The sequence below is a fragment of the Manduca sexta genome, chromosome 17 (assembly GCF_014839805.1).
Source record: "Manduca sexta isolate Smith_Timp_Sample1 chromosome 17, JHU_Msex_v1.0, whole genome shotgun sequence".
NCBI lineage: Eukaryota > Metazoa > Arthropoda > Insecta > Lepidoptera > Sphingidae > Manduca > Manduca sexta.
This window is the reverse complement of record NC_051131.1, coordinates 6,300,192-6,321,424: the sequence shown is the minus strand read 5'-3', so window position 1 is coordinate 6,321,424 and position 21,233 is coordinate 6,300,192. Positions and strand designations below refer to the sequence as shown.

At 31.5% G+C, this 21,233-nt stretch overlaps 1 protein-coding gene across 2 annotated transcripts in view; it reads left to right on the top strand.

The window, feature by feature from the left end:
- The window catches only part of LOC115454644 (sex peptide receptor), a 57,325-nt gene extending 51,648 nt beyond the window's left edge, over positions 1-5,677 (top strand). For both annotated transcript variants that reach the window (XM_037439757.1, XM_037439756.1), the window contains exons 5-6: positions 484-557; positions 5,179-5,677. In XM_037439757.1, the coding sequence (XP_037295654.1) occupies positions 484-501 (18 nt within the window). In that variant the 3' untranslated portion in view covers positions 502-557; positions 5,179-5,677. The remainder of the gene's footprint in view (positions 1-483; positions 558-5,178) is intronic.
- The last annotated feature ends 15,556 nt before the right edge of the window (positions 5,678-21,233 follow it).

Here is a 21,233-nt window from a genome sequence, read left to right as displayed (position 1 = left end):
TCACCAGTTAATGAAGAAATAGGTTCATATAATTCTAAGTCGATTGTCGATACCACTCTGAGTTACTTAATAAATAATCTTACGCTGCCCTAATGATGTTACTTATTGAAGCTATTTCAGTATTTATTTTGTTAATGGCTGATAAATGTTTATTAAGTAAGAAAATCTAATATTGACACCAGCGCGCTTTCTCTTAATGTCGTTACGTTTATCTTTAATTTGTGAATATAAAAGATAACTTTGGTATTTTTTGTTTTTAAAGAATATTGTATCTATTACTTATAATAATGTTACTTTTAATAGGTCCACTTAAATTAAAAAAAAATCTGGTCGTTTAGTTAGTAACAGTAACTTGGGAAATAATACAATATCAGAACAAGTATTATGTTCTCCAATGATGAAGATGACGTATGTCACAATTATGAATGCCCAGTGTGATAGATGATGATATTGCGATGACTAATGATTAATCATCTCAAACAGGTCACCGGGCCGCTATAGCGACAGATCCCCGCCCTCATCAGGGTGGTGGAGGAGAGTATCATTTAAGTATTAAGGTTTGTATTAACTGTTGGTCTAACCAGCAAATATAATTTAAATCGATGTTATGAGTAAATGCATGAGCAAGAAAAAACATTTTTGTTCGATTAAGATTTTTTTAAAATATCATTCTTAATTTAAAATTTTTAGGGGAAACTATTTAAGCGGATTCGCTTTATAATTCTATTAGATGTTTTTGATTAGATGGAATTGATATTTAAAAGTGTTTTTTTGCTGGCGAATTCTGATTAAATTGCGTATTGTAGAATTTTTTATTACTATTTATTTTCATAACACAGATAAAAAATTTGCCGTCAAAACACTTAACATGTGTGGGTAGACGGTTCGTGTAACAATTGGCTATGCCGGATATTTAAAATTCCCACGAAATTAGGTAAACATATTTGGCAAGGTCAAATGCAAAATTTAATAAAACTAATACGATAACATCATGAGCAGTGGCGACTTTTGGGGGAAACGGGCAAACACCCGGATTTTTGCACAGTGCCTTGAAGTACATTTTAACCATCTAACGTATGAAACTCTGTATGTTATTTTTCTTTTAGTATCAAACGATGGAACGAAAATAGGGCTTGTCTAATCGATGCCATTACTTTATCATTTCCATAAACCTACACTCGCAGCATGCCATCCACAACTTTTTTTTCCAATGGGTTACATATACTATGATATTAAATTGGTAACACGGCCGCGTTACCATATTTTCTTGAAATTACCATATCTTCGCGTGGAATGGTATTCTGTTAGTATTTCAATTTCTATTGTGTTAAACGCGCCGCGGTGCGTTACGTGCTTGTTACGCACTGTCAAAATAACGTGTGGTATAGATAATAAGCCCCCAAATTCAGAACTATGTAAATTTAACCTATAAATATAGTCTTCTAAATAATTAAACGCCAAAAGTCAAACATTAAATTATAAATACGATGTGATATTCTTAAATTAAAATTATAAGTCTAAATAAAGTTTCTTAAACTAAAAACGACAGGTGTAAAAATTTTTGCAATTTTTAGAAAAACACTTTGAATTTTGTGATTAAAATTAATACATACTGACTTTACTTTTAAGTTAACTTAAGTGTAATAAATCATTTATTATATAAAGTATTTAAACATAGAAAATTGTTTGAGCGTTCTGCTGTTCTTTAACACTGATAACTATTAAGTATTATAAATCATATAGAATTAAAAAAATCATTGTACATAAGCGTTTCTCTTTAGAAAAATAATAACTGAGTGGAGATTTTCTTAAGGCTATCTATCCGTCACTTATTACTCAGAAATTATACGCAAGGTTAATATCTAGAATAGTTATAAGCCTTTTAATCCCAGACTGCTTCGAACTAATATACTTACAGTTCAGCTGCCCCGATGTTTATTAGCTATCAGTGTACTCACGTAGTTTCTAAACTCCGGGGTAAAAACCTTTCACATTTAATTTGATCACACACGTCGCTTAAAATAGAACTTATTTAATGATTCAAATACAATACCAATATTAAACATACGTTGAATAGTAAATTTAATCAAAAACTTCTTTTGTGGCCATTTAGCGTCACGAAGATAAAGAATCTTTTGTCCGTCAAATAAGACGCCATGAATGACGTCTGAAAAGAACTAAAGACGTGACTTGAAGGTTTGGCGTGGTCTTAACCAGACATATTTATGTTTCACAAGAAGATATATTTTGAGGTCTGTCCATAGGGTCAACCGTCTCATTTAAATTGCAACGCCACGTTTCAATAACAAATGTAGCAAATTTACATTTTCTTTTTGAATTGGTAATGACTCATGACATTTTTCAAGCGATCTGTTTTTATTGCTAACGTTTTGCAGAAAAAGTAACCGTTTAATTTTGTCGTACGTGCCTTTTTATCCTTCGGTTAGTAACAGCGCTGAAAGGTTCCAGTAAAGTAATTATAAATTTTCCACATCACAAAGATATTTTAATGTGTTAAATAAAATAAATAAATAAAATAAAATGCTTTATTCATCACGTAGGCGAACATAGTTGCACTTATGATAAGTCAAGGTACATGAGAATATTTAATTATTACTTAATTAAATTAGCTTATATAAACAAAGACAATTGATATTGAAAATAAAATAAATGAAAAATATAGTAAACAAAGAAGCCAGCTCGGGCTGGCAGGAAAGAAGATATAAAATGATGTATATATGTAATTTTAAATAAACACACAAACAATAAAAAAATATATATTAAATTTTTAGGTAGAAGTATGTTTATTTTAAAATATGATTGTATTGTTCTGGCCTGCATTAAAAAGTTACTGCATGTAACACTGCGCACTTCACTCTGAAACATTAAATATGAATGAAAATACAAAAGTTGTCCCACTAGGTGTTATCACTCAATACAGCAGAACTTTTACATTTACATTTCAAAAGATCTAAATCATTTTTACCCGTACACCTAATTTTAATGCATATTTTCGAAAGCGAATTTGTCAAATAACAGAATAAATAATCAAATTGTCAGTTATACCACTTTGGTGTATCATAATAAGATATTGTACATACATACATACATAACATCACGCATTTATACCCACTTTTCGCCAAGTATGTTCCGTCCCATGATGTGATAGGGGGCGAACCTATCGCCATATCGGGCACAAATTCCAGACTCCTGGCTGATACTGAGCAGAAAAAACCAAATATCACTTTAGCCGACCCGGGATTCGAACCCAGGACCTCAGAGCGCTATTGTACCGGACATGCAATACAACTACGCCACCGAGGCAGTCACGTAAGATATTGTATTTTGAAATATTTCCAATTTTAAACATAAACTATAAAACAATAAAGAACATTTTACATATTTTATTATTGAATCGAATAATTGTTTTCTTTTTTAATTATAAGCTGTCATATATTTTACTGGTCAGTCTTTTGTGCAATTTTAAAATTTGTATTTGTTGTATTTGTAGTCATCGAATATCGAGGTTCACACGTAATTTTTTTTTTGTTCTGAGTAGGTAGCGGAGTAAGCTAGAGAACATGTCCTTTACTCATCAAATACTTTGAAAATCCTGCAGGTATGATAATTCTCGCGGATGCATATGCAGGTCTCATCAAATTCTTAGTACTATGATAAATAATTATTCATCATCATCATTCATCATCACTCCCAAATCATTATCTTCATCATATTCATCAGTACAGTGTTGTCAGTATTAAAGTCAATCTAGTATCTAGTGACTATTGCCTTCAGACTGATGATTTTATTTGCGAAATTTTTCACCTTAGATTTTATAATATATAAACATATGTGACGCAGCGTCCACATAACCCGATTAATGTCGACTCCCCTTTCGTAATTGATATAATTAATATAAGCCCTGTATTATATACTTGCCCACTGCTGAGCACGGGCCTCCTCTACTTCTGAGAGGGATTAGGCCTTAGTCCACCACGCTGGCCTAGTGCGGATTCGTAGACTTCACATACCTTCGAAATTCCTATAGAAAACTTCTCAGATGTGCAGGTTTCCTCACGACGTTTTCCTTCAGCGTTAAAGCGAACGATAAATTCACAAAGAAAATTGTTTCTTCTTCGTAATTGATATAAAATTTTATTATCATTAGAACGATTTGCAGACCCCATTTATGCATATTATTAGTCCTTATAAGTTGTGTCGGGTTTCCTTTCGGAAAATTTCAGTCTACGCCACACATGATAACCTCGTCAGTATTTATGATAAAATTTTTAAAAATTCTAAAATCTCTAAAATGTTTTAATAAGTGGCCTGTCCTAGTTACAGTATAATGGGTTTATTACCAATGTTCTCCTAATAATATTGTATTTAATTTACACTGATGTTATTTAAGTTGTGTATCTGTGTACATATAAGTAGTTATCTGCGACATTATAGCTTCGAACGAATGTACCGATCGTTTTAGTGGTTTTAAACGTCTAGAATCTAAATAGTGTAAGTATTTATTTTATTTAAAAGTTAATCATAAACGAATCACATTTATTGTATTATAAATAAATTGAAATATTCAGCAATCAATTTAAAGTACGTAACGAATAACAATCCATCCACTTAAGCTCTTTGCGCAGTAATTGAATGCTAATACGATATTACTTTCTAATCTTAACCTGAAGGGATCATACCTACAAAAATAAACCTGCACAGATTTAATAATATTGATGCGGATCCCTTATAGTAATTCTAGATGATTTACAAAATTAGTTCTTAAAGGCATTAGACGGTCCCGCTTTGCCGTGGCGGTTCATGGGGTAGACCTCACAGTATAGGTAATTAAACCTCCGAAATCCCGAAGCCCTGAGTCTATGGATTATGTTTATTTCAATTAATCATTTAAATAACACAGACAACGTAGCAGTTACAATTTTCAATTATTTTGGCATTTCAAATGGAATCTTAACTCTGATTCATCTATTTTAATAATGCGTCGAAAAATATGAAATATTTATTAGTCGGCATATTTCTAAAATTGTTGACTTTTACCACAATATTACAGATAAATTTTCATTTTATTTATTGTCTCGCTCAGTGTAATCACAGCTTATCGATTTAATTTAATTTAGAAAAGACTTTCCAGCTACTTACATGGATTTTTTGTTACAGGTAACTACGCTCTCTAAGTGAATCAGTTTTAATATTTAATTAACTATAATTCTAGTATAAATGTATTTGATATAAGGCAATAGTTAAGTAAGAAATGTCTATTAATGGAAGCTTTTGGTAGTTATTGCGTCTAATGAGCCATGACGCAAGAACTAAACAAAGCAATTGTAAATATTTGAAGATATTTTTAATATCTCTATCGTATAGTAGTTGTTTACTTAGGGTCCAAATATTGATCTTTTACTGAACATAATAACTTACGACCTTGTAAATAAAACTAAATAATGTTTGAATTTATTAAGACATAACGAATGTTTAAATTATTAAAGTTAAAAATAATGTTACAAATTTTGCAAATTTGTATTGTATTTTTGATTACATTGTCTTCGTAAGTGTAATTATTGTGAACCATTGTAAAATATTAAGCATTTATAAATTATATTAATTTAATGCAGATCTGTATTTGTTAATCTGACTTCGAATAACATCTTATTTTAAATGTGGTTGTTTTATTTCTCCTGACACCTTTAGAGCCCCTATATTTAGCCATTTGGCGGACTCGGTATGTTTGGCTGTTTCATTTTTAACCAAGGCTGTGCGCAAAAGTGTGCAAATAAAAATATTTCATTACACATTCTGCTTTTTTTTTAATCCAATTAACAGCTTAACATTATTTAATAAAGTATGAACTATGTTGATTGGAACGTAACTATTTAAAGAAATATTTACTATTTCTTTTAATTAAATGGCGACCTATATATACAATGTGAAGAAATCCTGCCAAAATAAATTAATTTGGAATTTCTTGTGGAAAGCCGGTATACATCCAAGATTAGGCATAGATCTTAATCTAATTTACGTCGAATGACTCTCTCATTGGTTGAACTTAAAAAATGAACCCGAGTTAATTTCGTTCAAATGGTTTCCTAAAACCCTGTAATTACGTTAGTTAATTTATTACGAAAAAATACGTCAGAATTAGTGACTCCAAGCCAGAATCTAGGTATTGTAGTATTTTGTTTTATAATTTTAGTATCTCAAACGGCTTCAAGTACCTACAGAAATAAATGATTACAAAATTAATAATTCAACAGCAATTCACAACATTCACACTCGACCAAGTGTCGTACCGACTATAAAGAGAAATTGCATATTATATATCGATGATTGACGTGCCAATTTTATTTGGATTTTTCGATTGTCGGTTTGTTGTGTGCAGTTGACAATTATAGTAATTACTGTTTTTCAGTCACCGTTAAAAGACGATAAACAAAGTGTCATGACCTTTGCTTGCAAAGGCTTGGTTTATTTATTCTTTACTTGTCATACCGATAAGAATGATAAATAAAAAAAAATTATTTAGCAAAGAACATTATCGTTTGTAAATAAAAGATGTCTTGATACTCTAAGGATCGCAAAGTATCTTTTCACTATTTGTATTTCTTATTTTTTCATCTGATTGAATATCTAAATGTTTAGATTCTTCAAAAGGTTTATTGTTTGCATTAATTTCATGTTATGTACGTCTTTCCAAGGGTTTATTGTGTGTGACGCCACACCTAGTAATAAAACATATTCCCTTGTTAATTTGTTCCATATGACGACTATAATTTTCGTAAGTGTTCAACCGCTCCTTTTCATTTACATTACCTAATTAAAGTTCATTTGAAAATGCCGGCATGATGTTTTCTATTTATTTTCCTTTTCCTTTTTATTGTAGTTTAGTTTTCCGTATACCAGACAAATAATTTGAAATAATTAAAAAAAGGAAAAGTTTATTTAGCGGAAAGCCGATAAGAATGTATTGGTTACTCGATGGTGTGTGATTTGGGTCATATAAAAAAAAGATAGATTTGTATTTTTAACACATAAGTATAAAATATATATTTTAAACATGAAATTGACAAGTTACGAACTTAAAATGCGAATAAAATAGCCATACATTAGTGAAATACATCGGGTAGTGAGTGGCACGGTGATGGGTTCCCAAGCCGCTCCCCGCATGGCCATTGATTTGAATGAAAGCGTCGTTTTCTACCGACAAATATGTAAGATACTTAATTCAACAATATTTTTTTGTTTCTATTTTGTACGCTTTCGCATTTCTTTTATAGTTTGATCCGATTGTGATAATTGTTTTATGTATATAATCGTTATGCGAAACAATTCCATATTCTACAAAAAAATAGGCTGTATAATAACATGCCTATAAGTGCTGTCATGCAGACATTATTAAAGGTATTGATGAAAAATATTTAAAAAACATATGCGATAATATGCGAGGGAGTGAGATATTTATTCACAAGGGTTAAAGTAGGTATTTACTTAAACAGCAAGTTACCGAACCGGCAAGGGAATAAAAGGATTTACATCCCTTTAAAATTATATTGTCTCGCAATCCTTTCATAAACCAACACATTGTCTATTTGAATGTCACGTGTCCTCGTTCTTGCCTTTCATACTCATTTGCATACATAAGATATTGTTCTTATAAACAATAAAGTATGACGAATTAAGAGCTTTTATAAATTATTCATAAATATGTATTTTGATTAGAAAACATATGGACCCAAGTTTTATCATATTGATCTCAGTAATTCTGGATACTCATATATTTTAATACTACTTCCAGAACTAAAAATAATTTTATATTGAACTCCCTTGATGTACTTGCTATGACACAAATGATATTTATTGTCGTAGTTTAAATTAAGTAACAGCCACTAAAAACTGAAACAACATAATACAAACGGAAACTTACCTTTATAATGTAATCTGACAATACAACAAATTAGGCGCCCCAAAAACCTGTTTGAACTTTCTAACAGCTTAATAATTAACCAGAGATTACCACAAATTAATTAACTGTTTCACGAACACTTTAATTAACAATATAATCTAATACAGTGTTAGCGTTTGTTTGATAGCACATTGAAATACATAACTTATTGAATGTAAACACGTTCGATTTCTACGACGTTGGGTAGGTAGTCCATTAGGTATTAATATACTGTGGTGAATACTAAACGTGCCGTGGGTAGGGACTACTACACATCATAAACTACGATACACAAGACGTAAGGTTTTATAACATCTGACCACTCGGTATAGTATCAACTAGCAAGGCTCATGCATATGTGGTCTGAGTTTAACCGAATATGCCTCACACAGGACCGTAATACCAAAATAATTATGTGCTGTCGTCTTTAAAGGAAATAAATAGTGATCAGGAGAAAGAAGCCCGTGGTTAGGCCTCAGAAAACCTCACTTACTAAGTCAATTACTAAGTACCGAAAGAAAGAAAGAGATAATAACCTAAAAGTTGACTGGTAGAGAATGCCTTCGGCATTAAGTCCGCCTTTATAGTCTTTGTATATAAAGTGTAATAAAATAAAAATAAAATAATATCAACATGGAGCCATATATATAGGTAAAGAATGTCAGGACCACAGACGTATAGACTCTTTGTGAGTATCTGTCTATGGATTGATCAATTATGAAGCATTGCTTAGTCCGTTACCAAATAGAGACACTAATTCCCAGAGATATAGAGACATCTATAGTAATACACTGGTATCGACATTCACAGGTATCACGTATTCTGTATATCCCACAATTTAATATATTATAAGATTTGACTGTGAATATAATAATAGAGCTGGATAAATTTATTATCTAAACTGTTAATGATTGTTTCCATGATTTAATAGCGCAGTTAAAAGGTTTCAATTAATCAACAAAAGATATATTTATTATATTTGTTTTTCTTTTATTATTACAATTTGTAATATATTATACTAATGTGTTACAATTTAATCAAAGGTTTGTCTTTAAATTATTTCATGAAGTGATTTTATACAAATATTAAAATTAGGCTTCAAGGGTTTCGTTACCTTATAAATATATTCCTACCTTTGTAAGATATACATGTAACAAAAGTACTACAACAAACCTGTAGAAACACCCAGAATAAGTAGATTAACATTGGATTACATTTGGTGTTAGCTAAAAGCTTTTAAGTGTAAAGAAACATGTCATTCAATTTGTACGAGTTCGCAGCTTAAACTTATGTTACTTGAACAGACCGAGGTTAAATAATATCAGCATACACATCGCTTTGTATTTTGTTACTAAATAAAGATTTATGTTTCAAAGTCGACTCTAAACGATATTTTCTTTATAGCAACGTCTTACTAATATTAAAAATACGCAAGATTAAGATGTTTGGAGGTTTGATGGATTTTTAAAAGTAAATACAGAAACTGCTAATAAAATTTGGATGATAGTTCGCATTATAAGATACTTTTTTCCGGAAAAGTATTGTGAAAATTTATACTGAGCGAGGTCTTTCATGGGAGCGGGACTACGAGCTACACCTAATTGTTTATGTACACGGAAGCGTTAATTATATAAGACAGTCAATCGCAGACTGATTAATTAAGGAAATAACACTTAAATTTCTTTGACATAATAAAGAGGTCATTTAACTAGTAATTTTTATTTCGCAACAGTAAAGCTCTGTAGCTAGTAGATACCACCGCATTATCTGTTTCATTATCTACGAAAGAAATGATGTTCCTTATTATTCCTTCTCAAAATCTCTGCGGATATACCTTATATTTTTCGCTTTCATTTGTCAAGCGGTAATTCCAGCAAACATCAAAATTTTCTAAGATTAATTTCCCTTGTCAGTCTTTGAAGTCTAACTTTTCATTTTGAATACGGCTAATGATAAGTTAATGCAAATAGCAAACTGAAAAAACAACCATGGCTGATATTTTAGGGCATGAAAAAAATAGTCTAGCTTCTGTGGAATAAATACTCACAATATATGTAGACACTTACATAACTGCAAAGCTATCTTATGTCTGCATAAAAATGTAATCAATCTGTAGGTCCAATTCATTGCATATAGTTATGGATTCTATCTACCAAATATGCTCGTAAACCTACAGGCATATGTAATGCTACAAATAATAGGATGAGTATTTAGATCATATCAAGACAGCTCGAGGCAGACGTCAAACTTACTAATCTAAACTATTTTTAATAATTCACCTTCAAATACGACGAAATAAAAGGATGGTGTAAAATGGAACTATAATAATAATAAATAATAATAATAATATCAGCCCTGTTTTATATACTTGCCCACTGTTGAGCACGGGCCTCCTCTATTACTAAGAGGGATTAGGCCGTAGTCCACCATGCTGGCCTAGTGCGGATTGGTAGACTTCACACACCTTCGAAATTCCTATAGAAACTTCTCAGATGTGCAGGTTTCCTCACGATGTTTTCCTTCACCGTTAAAGCGAACGATAAATTCACAAAGAATACACACATGACTATTAGAAAAGGATTTGAACCTGCGGACATTCGTCTTGGCAGTCCGTTCCTCACCCAACTAGGCTATCGCCGCTTTTTGGCTATCGCCGCTTTTTAAAAATGGAACTATACAATTTCCATATTAACCTACAGAATCCTAAAAAATATAGACTCGTAAATATTGATTTCCTTGTTATTGCCGTTACGTCAGGTTTCGCGCAATTTCCTTGACCCGATCTAAATATACTTTCGTGTCTAAAGTAACTTATTTCAATATAAAAAATTTAAATCATCCACTCCGTTAACCTCAATATAGGGATTTAGGTCTACAATTTATGACAAGGTAACATACATTTTAGTTATACCACAATAAAGGGAATGTATTATATTATAGGCAAATGCTCAAACAATGCTTAAATGATAAGATTTAAAGAGTTATAATGTTAAACAATTATAATTATTTGAACTTCGATGAACTACATATTTCAGAATATGATTTAATGAAAATTCAATATTAATTTTGAACAATTTACATCGAAGATGAGTTCATATAATGAAATACCTCGTGATAAAAATACATTCGAAAAAGCGAATTGAAAATGATGTTACTTTACACAGAAATTAATGATGCCAGTATTCATATTACAATACTTTTAACGAGCATTTAAATTGATATCAAAGAGGCTGTGTTAATACTCTGTGATTTTATATTACACAGATAAATACAAGTACATAATTTTATAGATTGTATAGGTATTGTTTTATACCTACCTATCTACATCACTTTTGTAAACCGAAATACAAGCTTCGCCTCTTACGTCACATTGAATTCATTGGGACTGATAGAAATGCCAAAATGATGCGGCGTACCGTCGCCGGCTCTGGTTGCTTGTAAATTACAGTTAGCCGTAAATAGTACTACGGAAAATAAAAAGCAGCTCTCTGGGAGAGCTTAAATAAAAAAGCTTTCCGGCAAGCGTAAAGTTTTGGTCGCATGGGAGGTTTTAAATGAACTAAAGGATATTTTATGATACATTCTCGGTACTTAACAACTACTTCTTGAAGTACTAATCTCGATGCATGTATTAATTGTCACATTTTAGAATGAGTGCATTTATTAAATATTAAACGATTGATTTGAGTGTAAGACCACAAATTTTACTTAGTACGCCTTTTTCTACTTCTCGTTTATACGAGCAGTGAAACCTGGTAATCGAAATTAATTTCTAGGCATGTTTGAGCCTCGCTTACAATTTAATCTTAGGATACGATCTTCGTAAGCCGCTTCGCCACAAGCGCTGATCTCTTCCACTCCGACGAGTATACAACCCGTAACCACAAAATTTATCTTATAATACTTCGTAATATCAAATGAGATATACCTTATACCTACGATGTATTTATGGTTTCACAAAAAAAAACTCCATTGTTGTGGAAACAATGAACCAAAAATAAATAATGAGACATCAAAGTTTGTAAGCAACTTATCGGTAAACATGAAACAGGCTTTTAATACAAAGGAGCCAAAATATTAAAATTGTGGTCAAACTTCATTCGTGGCAACGAATACAATAACGGTTTCCTTGCAAACTTCTTAAACAGCTAAAAAATATTAAATCTTTCGTAAGAATCGTCTTACAACATAAAAAACCTCAATTAAGACATTTTGTTTCATTTTCTACAAACTTTCTAAAATAAAATGCTGATAATGTGTTATTCTTTTTATCGTTTATTTTCGGGGTAAGTACATACGTATGAAGTCACGATATCACGGTTATTTTACATTCAGGTAGGTATTGTTTTACTGTGTGTTTTTAAGGAATAATATTAAGAAATATGTTCCTGCGATAATTTTTACACCAATCTATATAAATCACGTGTCAAAGCGTATCTTAATTATGTATACAATATGTTAAGTATAATATTTAGCGGAAAGCAGAAATCACAATCCCAAACTAGAGGCGTAAATAATGACGACATTGTTCTTTATTTTACTCACGTAATGTATATTCATCTTCTGCCACATTTGTAAAAAACATGGTTCTCTTTATGAAAATACGTTTAAAACCGCTTTTATATATAGAGTAAATTACATAATAAAATGTAATTTGTCAGATTACGCAACTGAATTCTGTTATGACTTATAGCAGCTTATGATAACAAGGCTTCACTAAACAATTTTACTTTGAGTTTAAAAATAGCTAAATAAGGGAGACTAATTTACAATACTTAATTACAAGACAAACGATATTCCTACACTTTGAAAGTCTTAAAGATTAATGGTTTTATGCATTTCGCTGAGGTTTATGCTCGGATGGGTTCGGGCTTGTTACGAGGGCTTGCTCTCGATCGTGGCCATTATGTTGTGCACTCACGCGTGATGCATCATGACATCTAAATAAATAGATTTACTTGCCTCTTTCTTAGACCTACCGTATATAATAAAAGTAGAAGGTTCAACACGCTAGTACCCCAGAATGGTGAAATAGAGAGACTTAGCCGATGCCCCAACATCACTAAAAGAAAATTAAAACTGTTGAATAATAATACTTGGATCTTCAACATTACTAGCACTATCTTGATTATATTATGCTCGTTGTGTCATTTATAAATTTTAATAACATGTTTGGATATAGAGATTTTCATCGTCACGTAATTTATACTGATAATTATAACTAGTTCGCAATGGAAATAAGTCATGATTAAGGCTATCCGCGCAAAAGAACTTACGCATCGATTTGATAAATTAGTCATAAGGCGTTAACATTATATTTTAATAATAAATTGTTATAGAATCGATGTTAAAAAACTCATATTTCATTCTTATTGAGAACGTCGCATATAAATTACATGTAAGGTACTTTGATCGAACATAGCCCGGTTCCCAACATAGCCCAGTTTTAAATAATCCTTGTAAATCTTTACAATCTTTTTAGAATTATTTGGGTTTATGCGTCTGCAGACACTCACGAAGTTGAATATACATAATGGTTCCAAATGCGTTGCCATTTTTCTGTAGTATGTCGTGACTGACCAAATTATGATATCCACGAAGTAAATTTAAAAAAAGGAATTTAAAATACACTGCATTGTTCTTCTATTGTAAGAACACACCTATTCTGTTCGTCATTGAGTTATATATGTATTTTCACAAGATTTTGCTGAACTCAAATGAAGTGTTCTAATCATAGCCCACCACAGGTTTGCCAAACAACAACAAAAATAGGTATATGACGGAATATTAACATCATTTATTGTTATTTTGTTGATAAATATTATGCTAGATTACAACAAATTGACATATATAATTCAGTGAATAATTTTTATTTCTTTATAATTTAAATTTTTAGTTACTATCATACGCCACGACTAAGTTTTTTAATTGCTTCTTATACTTTATTATATTTAGGAATAAAACTATCTTTCCTTAGGTTATAAGAAGAAAGTAATACTCTAATGTCGATAGCATACATATTTACGTTGATATAATATTATGGGCTATGTTGGCCACCTTCCCTAACATAGTCATCATCCATGTTTTCGGTAATTTGTATGACTTTTTTATTCAAAATCTGTTAAATTAAATCGATTTTTTTTTTATATATTTCTCTATACAATAATTTTATAAAGTTTCCAAAATAAGGTGGTCCATCAATGGTTCAATTACCTCACTTTTATAAAATAAAACTTGAGACGCGATATACCTATATATTCAAACAAATTTGCATTATTATTTGTTTGCCTGTATTTTCTACAAAGGCAATATTATGTTATGCAAATTGATACATGAAAAGTATCATATCGAATTTGTAAGTGAATCAATTTATAATGTTGAAATATATTCATATTTGAACCTATTCCAAAGTTTGAAATTTCACAAAAAATACTTTAACCACATATCAATTCTTAAGGGTAGGTATAGCAAAAAATATAATTTATAAATTATTTATCTATTCTACAGATTTACATTTATTAGCTATACATAAATACAGGGGACAAACTACGTACGTATCAAATAGCGGACCCTCGCTCCTCTCCACTCCTACCCGACATCTTACTAGCGTGAACAACTGCCTAAAACTAAATAATAAATATAAACATTGTAAAATCATGAACAACAAAAAATAGATACATAGTAAGCGGTGATCCTCATACTACGTAGAAAGAAGCATAAGCTAAATCAGATTTTGTATAAGTTTCCTCTAATGTAAATTAAATTGCCCGTTACCATAATAGTATAATAAATCAAAGCAATGACTATTTAAAAGGCTGGAATAATCTTAAAAATAACGTAAACAAAAGAGCGTTTTAATATTATAACAGTTGCTAATTTTTTATCGTGCCTAACGAATCTTAGACGATTTTCTTAAGGCCGTCTCAAATATTTTACAGTTCATTACTTTTTATTGGATATTTTGCTAAGCTGGAAGCTATTAGGTTGTCTGGAAAACATTAAAACTGGTTTTTATTTGTGAACATTGATGGGATCATGGCGTCAATTCAAATTCAACAGCACTCTATCTTGGCTATTTACCCTGTTAAAGAAGAAGTTTGTTTACTTTGCAGACTACAAGCACCGTAGTAACTTCATGAACGAGAAATAAGAAAATAAACATTTTCTGCATCCCGGCTTGAAAATCACTTGGCTGAATGGATTGTATATATTGAAAAATAAAAGAATACAGCTCAGCGACATCGTCAGTATCGAATGCCGTTTGCGAAGTTTAATTTTTTAACATGTTCTAGATCAATAAGAATATATACTTAGACAGTATAATAACCGGACAAGTGCGAGTTGGACTCGTTCACCGAGGGTTCCGTACAAAAAATTATAGGATAGGTATCTACGTATTTAAGTTCAACCTTGATAATATCATAACTTTGGCATTCGATCCATACACGGTGATTACGCCAACCGCTACTAATAAGTATATAATAAATTTGCTTTTATTGTTATTAAAGTACTTAAGTACATATTTACGGTTATCAGATTTTTTCCTTTACATATAATATTGTAAAACATTGCTGTTCGCCCGATTTCATGATTGTAAGCCAACAGGAAGTATGGAATGGGGTCCAATAGAATGTCGACTGACGAGTGATGACTACCTCTCGTCATTCGACACAATTATGCCGGCCGTTTGGAATCGGATATACACAGGTTGATCCCGACATTAGAGTCTAAATTCAATACACTAGTACTTATTACACAACGGCCAAGTACCAAACCTTGAGTTAAAAGTTTATAATTTAAAAATGATGTCCCTAAATTAGTTACCTAAAGAAGAATAATTCAAATACCCAGATGTCTATTCATCTCTAAAATGAATCCTCCGAATGAATTACTGAGAAAAAGAAAGAGCAATAAAACACTGAAAGCTACGAGTATCTCAGAGGAAACATTTGTTAAACGCGACATCCAGGGGAACCTGATAGCTAACTTATCTCGTTGATTCATTGTTAAAACTGAATCAGCAAGTCACGCACTGTTACCGGCGTTATGTATTTAAGAAAGAAAACAGGGTTTGGATTTGCAAGAAATTTTCTCCTGCTAATTAATGTGAAAGTTTGTAAAGATGTTTGGGTACTTGATAGCACATTACGTTTAAGTGTGTGAATTTGGATTAAATTTTGGCACAGATGGGCAAAGTCATTTTTGTGGAACTTTGATTTCGACGAAAGATTATGCGGTCCACAATACGGACTACTTAGTCAAGTAAAATGAATGAGAAAAAATAGAATTCACGTAAGCTCCAATTACTTAAGCTGATTAAAATTGCTGTTGCCCTAGGGATAGTATTTGGTTACACGCACGAGGTTATCAATGCTAGCTCGTTTAGTGAATCGAAAACTTTACCTACATTTAATTGATGTTGCATAATGACAACGTGATTACGCATTCATAGATTTAAATAATGTTAGAGTATTAATTACATAAAACAATAGTAAACAAAAAGAAAACAATATTTACTATGATAAGACACGTTTTTTTTGGTGCAGGAACCACACACACACATTATAGGTGAAATTGAAAATATTGGGAGTCAACAGGCACCAATTAAATTTATTAACAAATTACTAAGCAATTGTAATTCGTACATCATGCGCAGTACATTTGCACGTTTAATTCGTCGGGGAACTTTCTTGGTATCACTCTTTTCTAAGACACGTTAATAACAGGAACAAGCACAAGTCAGGAACAAGTTCAAGTAGGAACAAATTAGCTTTTCATCGTGGTAGATAGTTTATAGTTTTAGTATATATTATAAGGCGCGCGCTTAAGACAACAAAATTTTAATTGATAGCGGTAGATATAATGAGTTTTTAAGATAAAACCTAACTAGTTGACTTGGCCATCGACATCTAGCTTTTCAAAGCCCGAAGGTCATTCTTAGAAACTGTATTTTGTTCCCAACGTATATGAACTATTGTTAAATCCAACGTTCGGAGATGGTTCGGAGCCGCAATTGACTTAGAAATTCATACGTGCGCCATATAGAAAAAGAACTGCTAGACAGCTATGATAACTTGAAAATCAATAAAATTATACTGATGGTTTTTCCTAGAAAACGGAGCTTTCACAAATGATGCTATTTGTAGTTCAATAAATGCAAGTTAAATATTCAAACGCCTCCAGGTTTATAAATGCAAAGAACTGAAATCTTATAAGTTAATATTACGTAGAAATTGAATGTCGGTCGTCTTTGCTACATATTTATACAATTTAATAACATTATAATAATTGCCTTGCAGTATGACGTACTTATGTCGTATATGTGGGATAAATTACAAAAATATTTATTTTATATTTGGGTCCCCTCAATCTCCCATACCGTAAGACACGCAACTATATTAATGGCGCTATTATACTTATCGACGATGCGGGATTTACTGCCAAACGAGTACCGCTTCTGCCATCAGAGACATATATCATTTAAAATAGTACAAAAGTGTATGATGATGAATCACATTAAAACTTTTCAACATCATCACCAATATAACTAGGACACTGAATATGAAAAATATTTTTTATTACAGTAAGTACCACCTTGACTAGACCTTCTAAAAGGCAATAAAGGTTTTAAGGGACTTCATAAGAATTTTCACAATATAATATTATATGAGTAACGAAACGGATTATTGAAGCGGCACACCTTATTTTACTGACAATGATAATAATAATAATATCAGCCCTGTATTATATATTGTCCCACTGTTGGGCACGGGCCTCCTTTTCTACTGAGAAGGAATAGGCCTTAGTCCACCACGCTGGCCTAGTGCGGGTTGGAAGACTTCACACACCCTCGAAAATTCCTAACTGATAATGATATCCTTGAATATAATATTATTAAGATGTAATAAAACTAAACACGCCCACGTGGCAGAGGATCGGACACAGCGCAACACGATAGGTCAAAAAGAAATACAAAAAGTGGAATCCTTTGATTATGTTTACGGTATAATGATTATTTTGTATTATTATTTTTGACAATCATTCCCAGACCACAGACGCATTTTGCAAAGAAATGTGAGTTTCATTAATTAACTAACCCGCAACTAGTTTGTAGTTACAAGTGAGGTTGGTTTGAAGACAATTGGGTGCTACTGCTATAGGATCGTTGTATAAAGAATCGTGATTTTTCTTTCATAATAATGAAGCTCGACTTCTATTGAACAACAATACAAAGAAATCCTCACTACTGTTCAATAGGTCTTGGATTTAAAATATATTTTGGTACTAATATTTTCGAGCTTCTAGTTATTTTTTTTTTCCTCGAAACACGTTTTATAAGCTCCGACATCTCTTGCTGGTTGTAATTACGTTGCTTATTTGCGGAGGCACAGCATAATACCAATAGCAAGTAACCTAACCCTATGCTAAATGAATGATCTATTGACCTTCTTCATTCGTCTATCGAGCCCATTACCCAACGTTTTATTATCTGTTGGTAAATACTGCAAATTTATTATTATATAGATCTTTAATACATTTAACATGAAAGGAAAAATATAATTCTACGGAAAACTAAAATTAATAGGGCAATTGAATCAGAAAAATCCGAGTTTAAATACAAATGCAGTTTTTTTTTATATAAAAAACTACACTCGAACTGATTTTAAATTAGGAGAATAATATTTTTTATCAAGGTAGAAAGAAAATAGGTTTTTGTTACAAAAATAAAACAGAAACGCCTGCATTGAAGTTGTGGAGTGTGAATATATTCTAACCTTTTACTTGAGAATTCTGTAACTATCCGAATTTGGATGTAAGTATATTCTTTCAAATAAAAAGGGAAATTTTCAAATCGCTAATAAATTATAGAGTTATGACGCAACAAACAAAAAAAAATACACGTCTAATTCACAACGCCTCACTTTTTGAAGTCGGCTAATTGATTTGCTAGCTAAGCTAGATAAATACATGAAAAAATATATATGTAAATAATATAGAAAGTTAAATTGTAAGTCGTCACCGATTCCAAAATTAGTCACCAATATATTATACTTGTTATGTTAAAATATTTTTTGGTTGTTGGTGGTTTTTGAAGGCAGTTTAATTTTTGTTAAAAAGGTTTTATAATTTCATTTTTCCGTATACAAGTAAAATATATAATACTTTTTTTGACATCTATTACACTTAATTCAAACAAACTGTTCAGCCACGCTCATTACAGTATATTCTGAAAATATCAAAGTTAAAGCTGATGATTAACATAGCTGTGCAAATATTGTAAGAAGTTTCCAGCACAAGCTGCTCAGACTTTTAGAATTTTATCGAAACTCAAATTCCGCAGAGTCTCGAACAAACAATAAATGATTTTTTTTAATATATTTATTTTCATAAGTTTTACCTCTTCAATATCACGAGAAAAGACTTATTATTTTTTTAATAATTCAAACATAATCAACAGCCCTTTGCCAGTTTTTCAAACGTAACGATTTGTACTTATGATTAAAGTCATCCCTGGTTCGCCAGAATTTTCTGACGTGACGTAGGTATTAACAATATGGTACAGACCTAAATCACTATTAAAACTGTCGATATTTTCTTAATGTTTCTTAAATTTAATTGGAACGCTTATCGATCCCGTTTAATTAATATCAGTAATTTACTTAATGGTTTCAGAGTTTCGGGTTACTCGAGGACTTTAATGATGGAGCCTCGGAAGGCTGTGCGGACTTTAGTTCGTTTGGGATTTATTATACACTAGGATTTATAGTTGACTCGGCCCGTAGAAGTCCAGGTAAGATGTTTTTAAAAGGCACAAATTGAACAGACGTCGCTTGTGCGTGACTGCGCACTCTACGGAGGGATTGAACTCTATTCCGCGAGAATACTTCCATTTTCCGGGATCAATTGTAGCCTAAGACCTTACTAACAATCGAAGCCATTTTAAAAAATAAATTCATATCTAAAATTTCCTTAGTCGCCTTACATTTAATAAGTCTTATTTTTTTATGTTGAAAGACCAAGTTACAATTTTTATAATTACCGTGAATAATTTGTAAGAGGTTTGACGCGAGGTATGGGGTCAGTAAAACATACAATAATGATAATAATTAACATTTCATAAAGTATAACATCATAAGTATCATTCGTATTGATAACGGTACAATAGCTAAAGGTATCCTATATGTGAGTTGTACAAGAACATAATACATATTATAAAGGTAAGATCTATGGTATATAAACATAAAACATTTATAATCAATCGAATAGTAATAAATGATATTCGTAAGAGAACAGTTGTCTTCATAACAAATCTCTCCACAAACAATCATTGCAAATAATATTCATAAAAGATCAGATCCCTTAATGTCCAATGAAATGTATCAACTACAACAATGTTAAACTCCAGTATTGTTACAATATACAATTTACTTTCTAGTAAATTTCATCCGGTCACTTGGTTTATTACGTGACATTCACAACTCGGCATTATATTGGACATATTATACACGAAATATATATTGGACCTTATAACACGAATTATACAATGTTGAAACAGTAACACAAGCCACGATCCACATTATATACCCATTGGGCTGGATATTAATTAAATTGTTGCTCGGAAAGTTTGCAATACAAAATTCCAACGTAGTTTAAATCTCTAAACTTTCAGACTAATTTTCGTTCTATAATCCATTCCCATGTGGGCATTGCAGATACATGTTATTTTTTATGACGGCTCGAATATAGCTGTCATAAAAAATGACGGCTATATTCGAGGGAATTTAAAACTTTAATTCAGCGAGACGGCTTCTTCTCCAACGTCATACAATTTTCCTAGTGTCTTATTTAAATCAGAAAACAAAAATCCACCTAGTTAGGCACCTCATGCTGTCGCTGTACCTAATCCTTAACGCCTAATATCATCTAAAGCCAAAAGGGTCGTTGCCGACCTATAAGGAAAGGTATGAGGATTTAAGGATTTGTAGAGGTTCATGCAATCTCTTTGATCTATCGTTACGTAACAGAAACATGACGTAGGTATTCTGTGAGTCAATTGTAGCACTTCGTCTGATTAGCTATTGCACAGTACATATAAAATCTAAGATCAGATGATTCCGTTGTAATCTAACTTCAACTACTCGATTAGTGACTGTTGTATCTTAAAACTGTTTAAGAAGACTGCATATAGGGCCTCTGTCTAGACAGATATCGAGACATTCGTCATCCAATCTGGGTGTCCATTTAAAACCCTAATCATAAATGTATGTTATGCAAA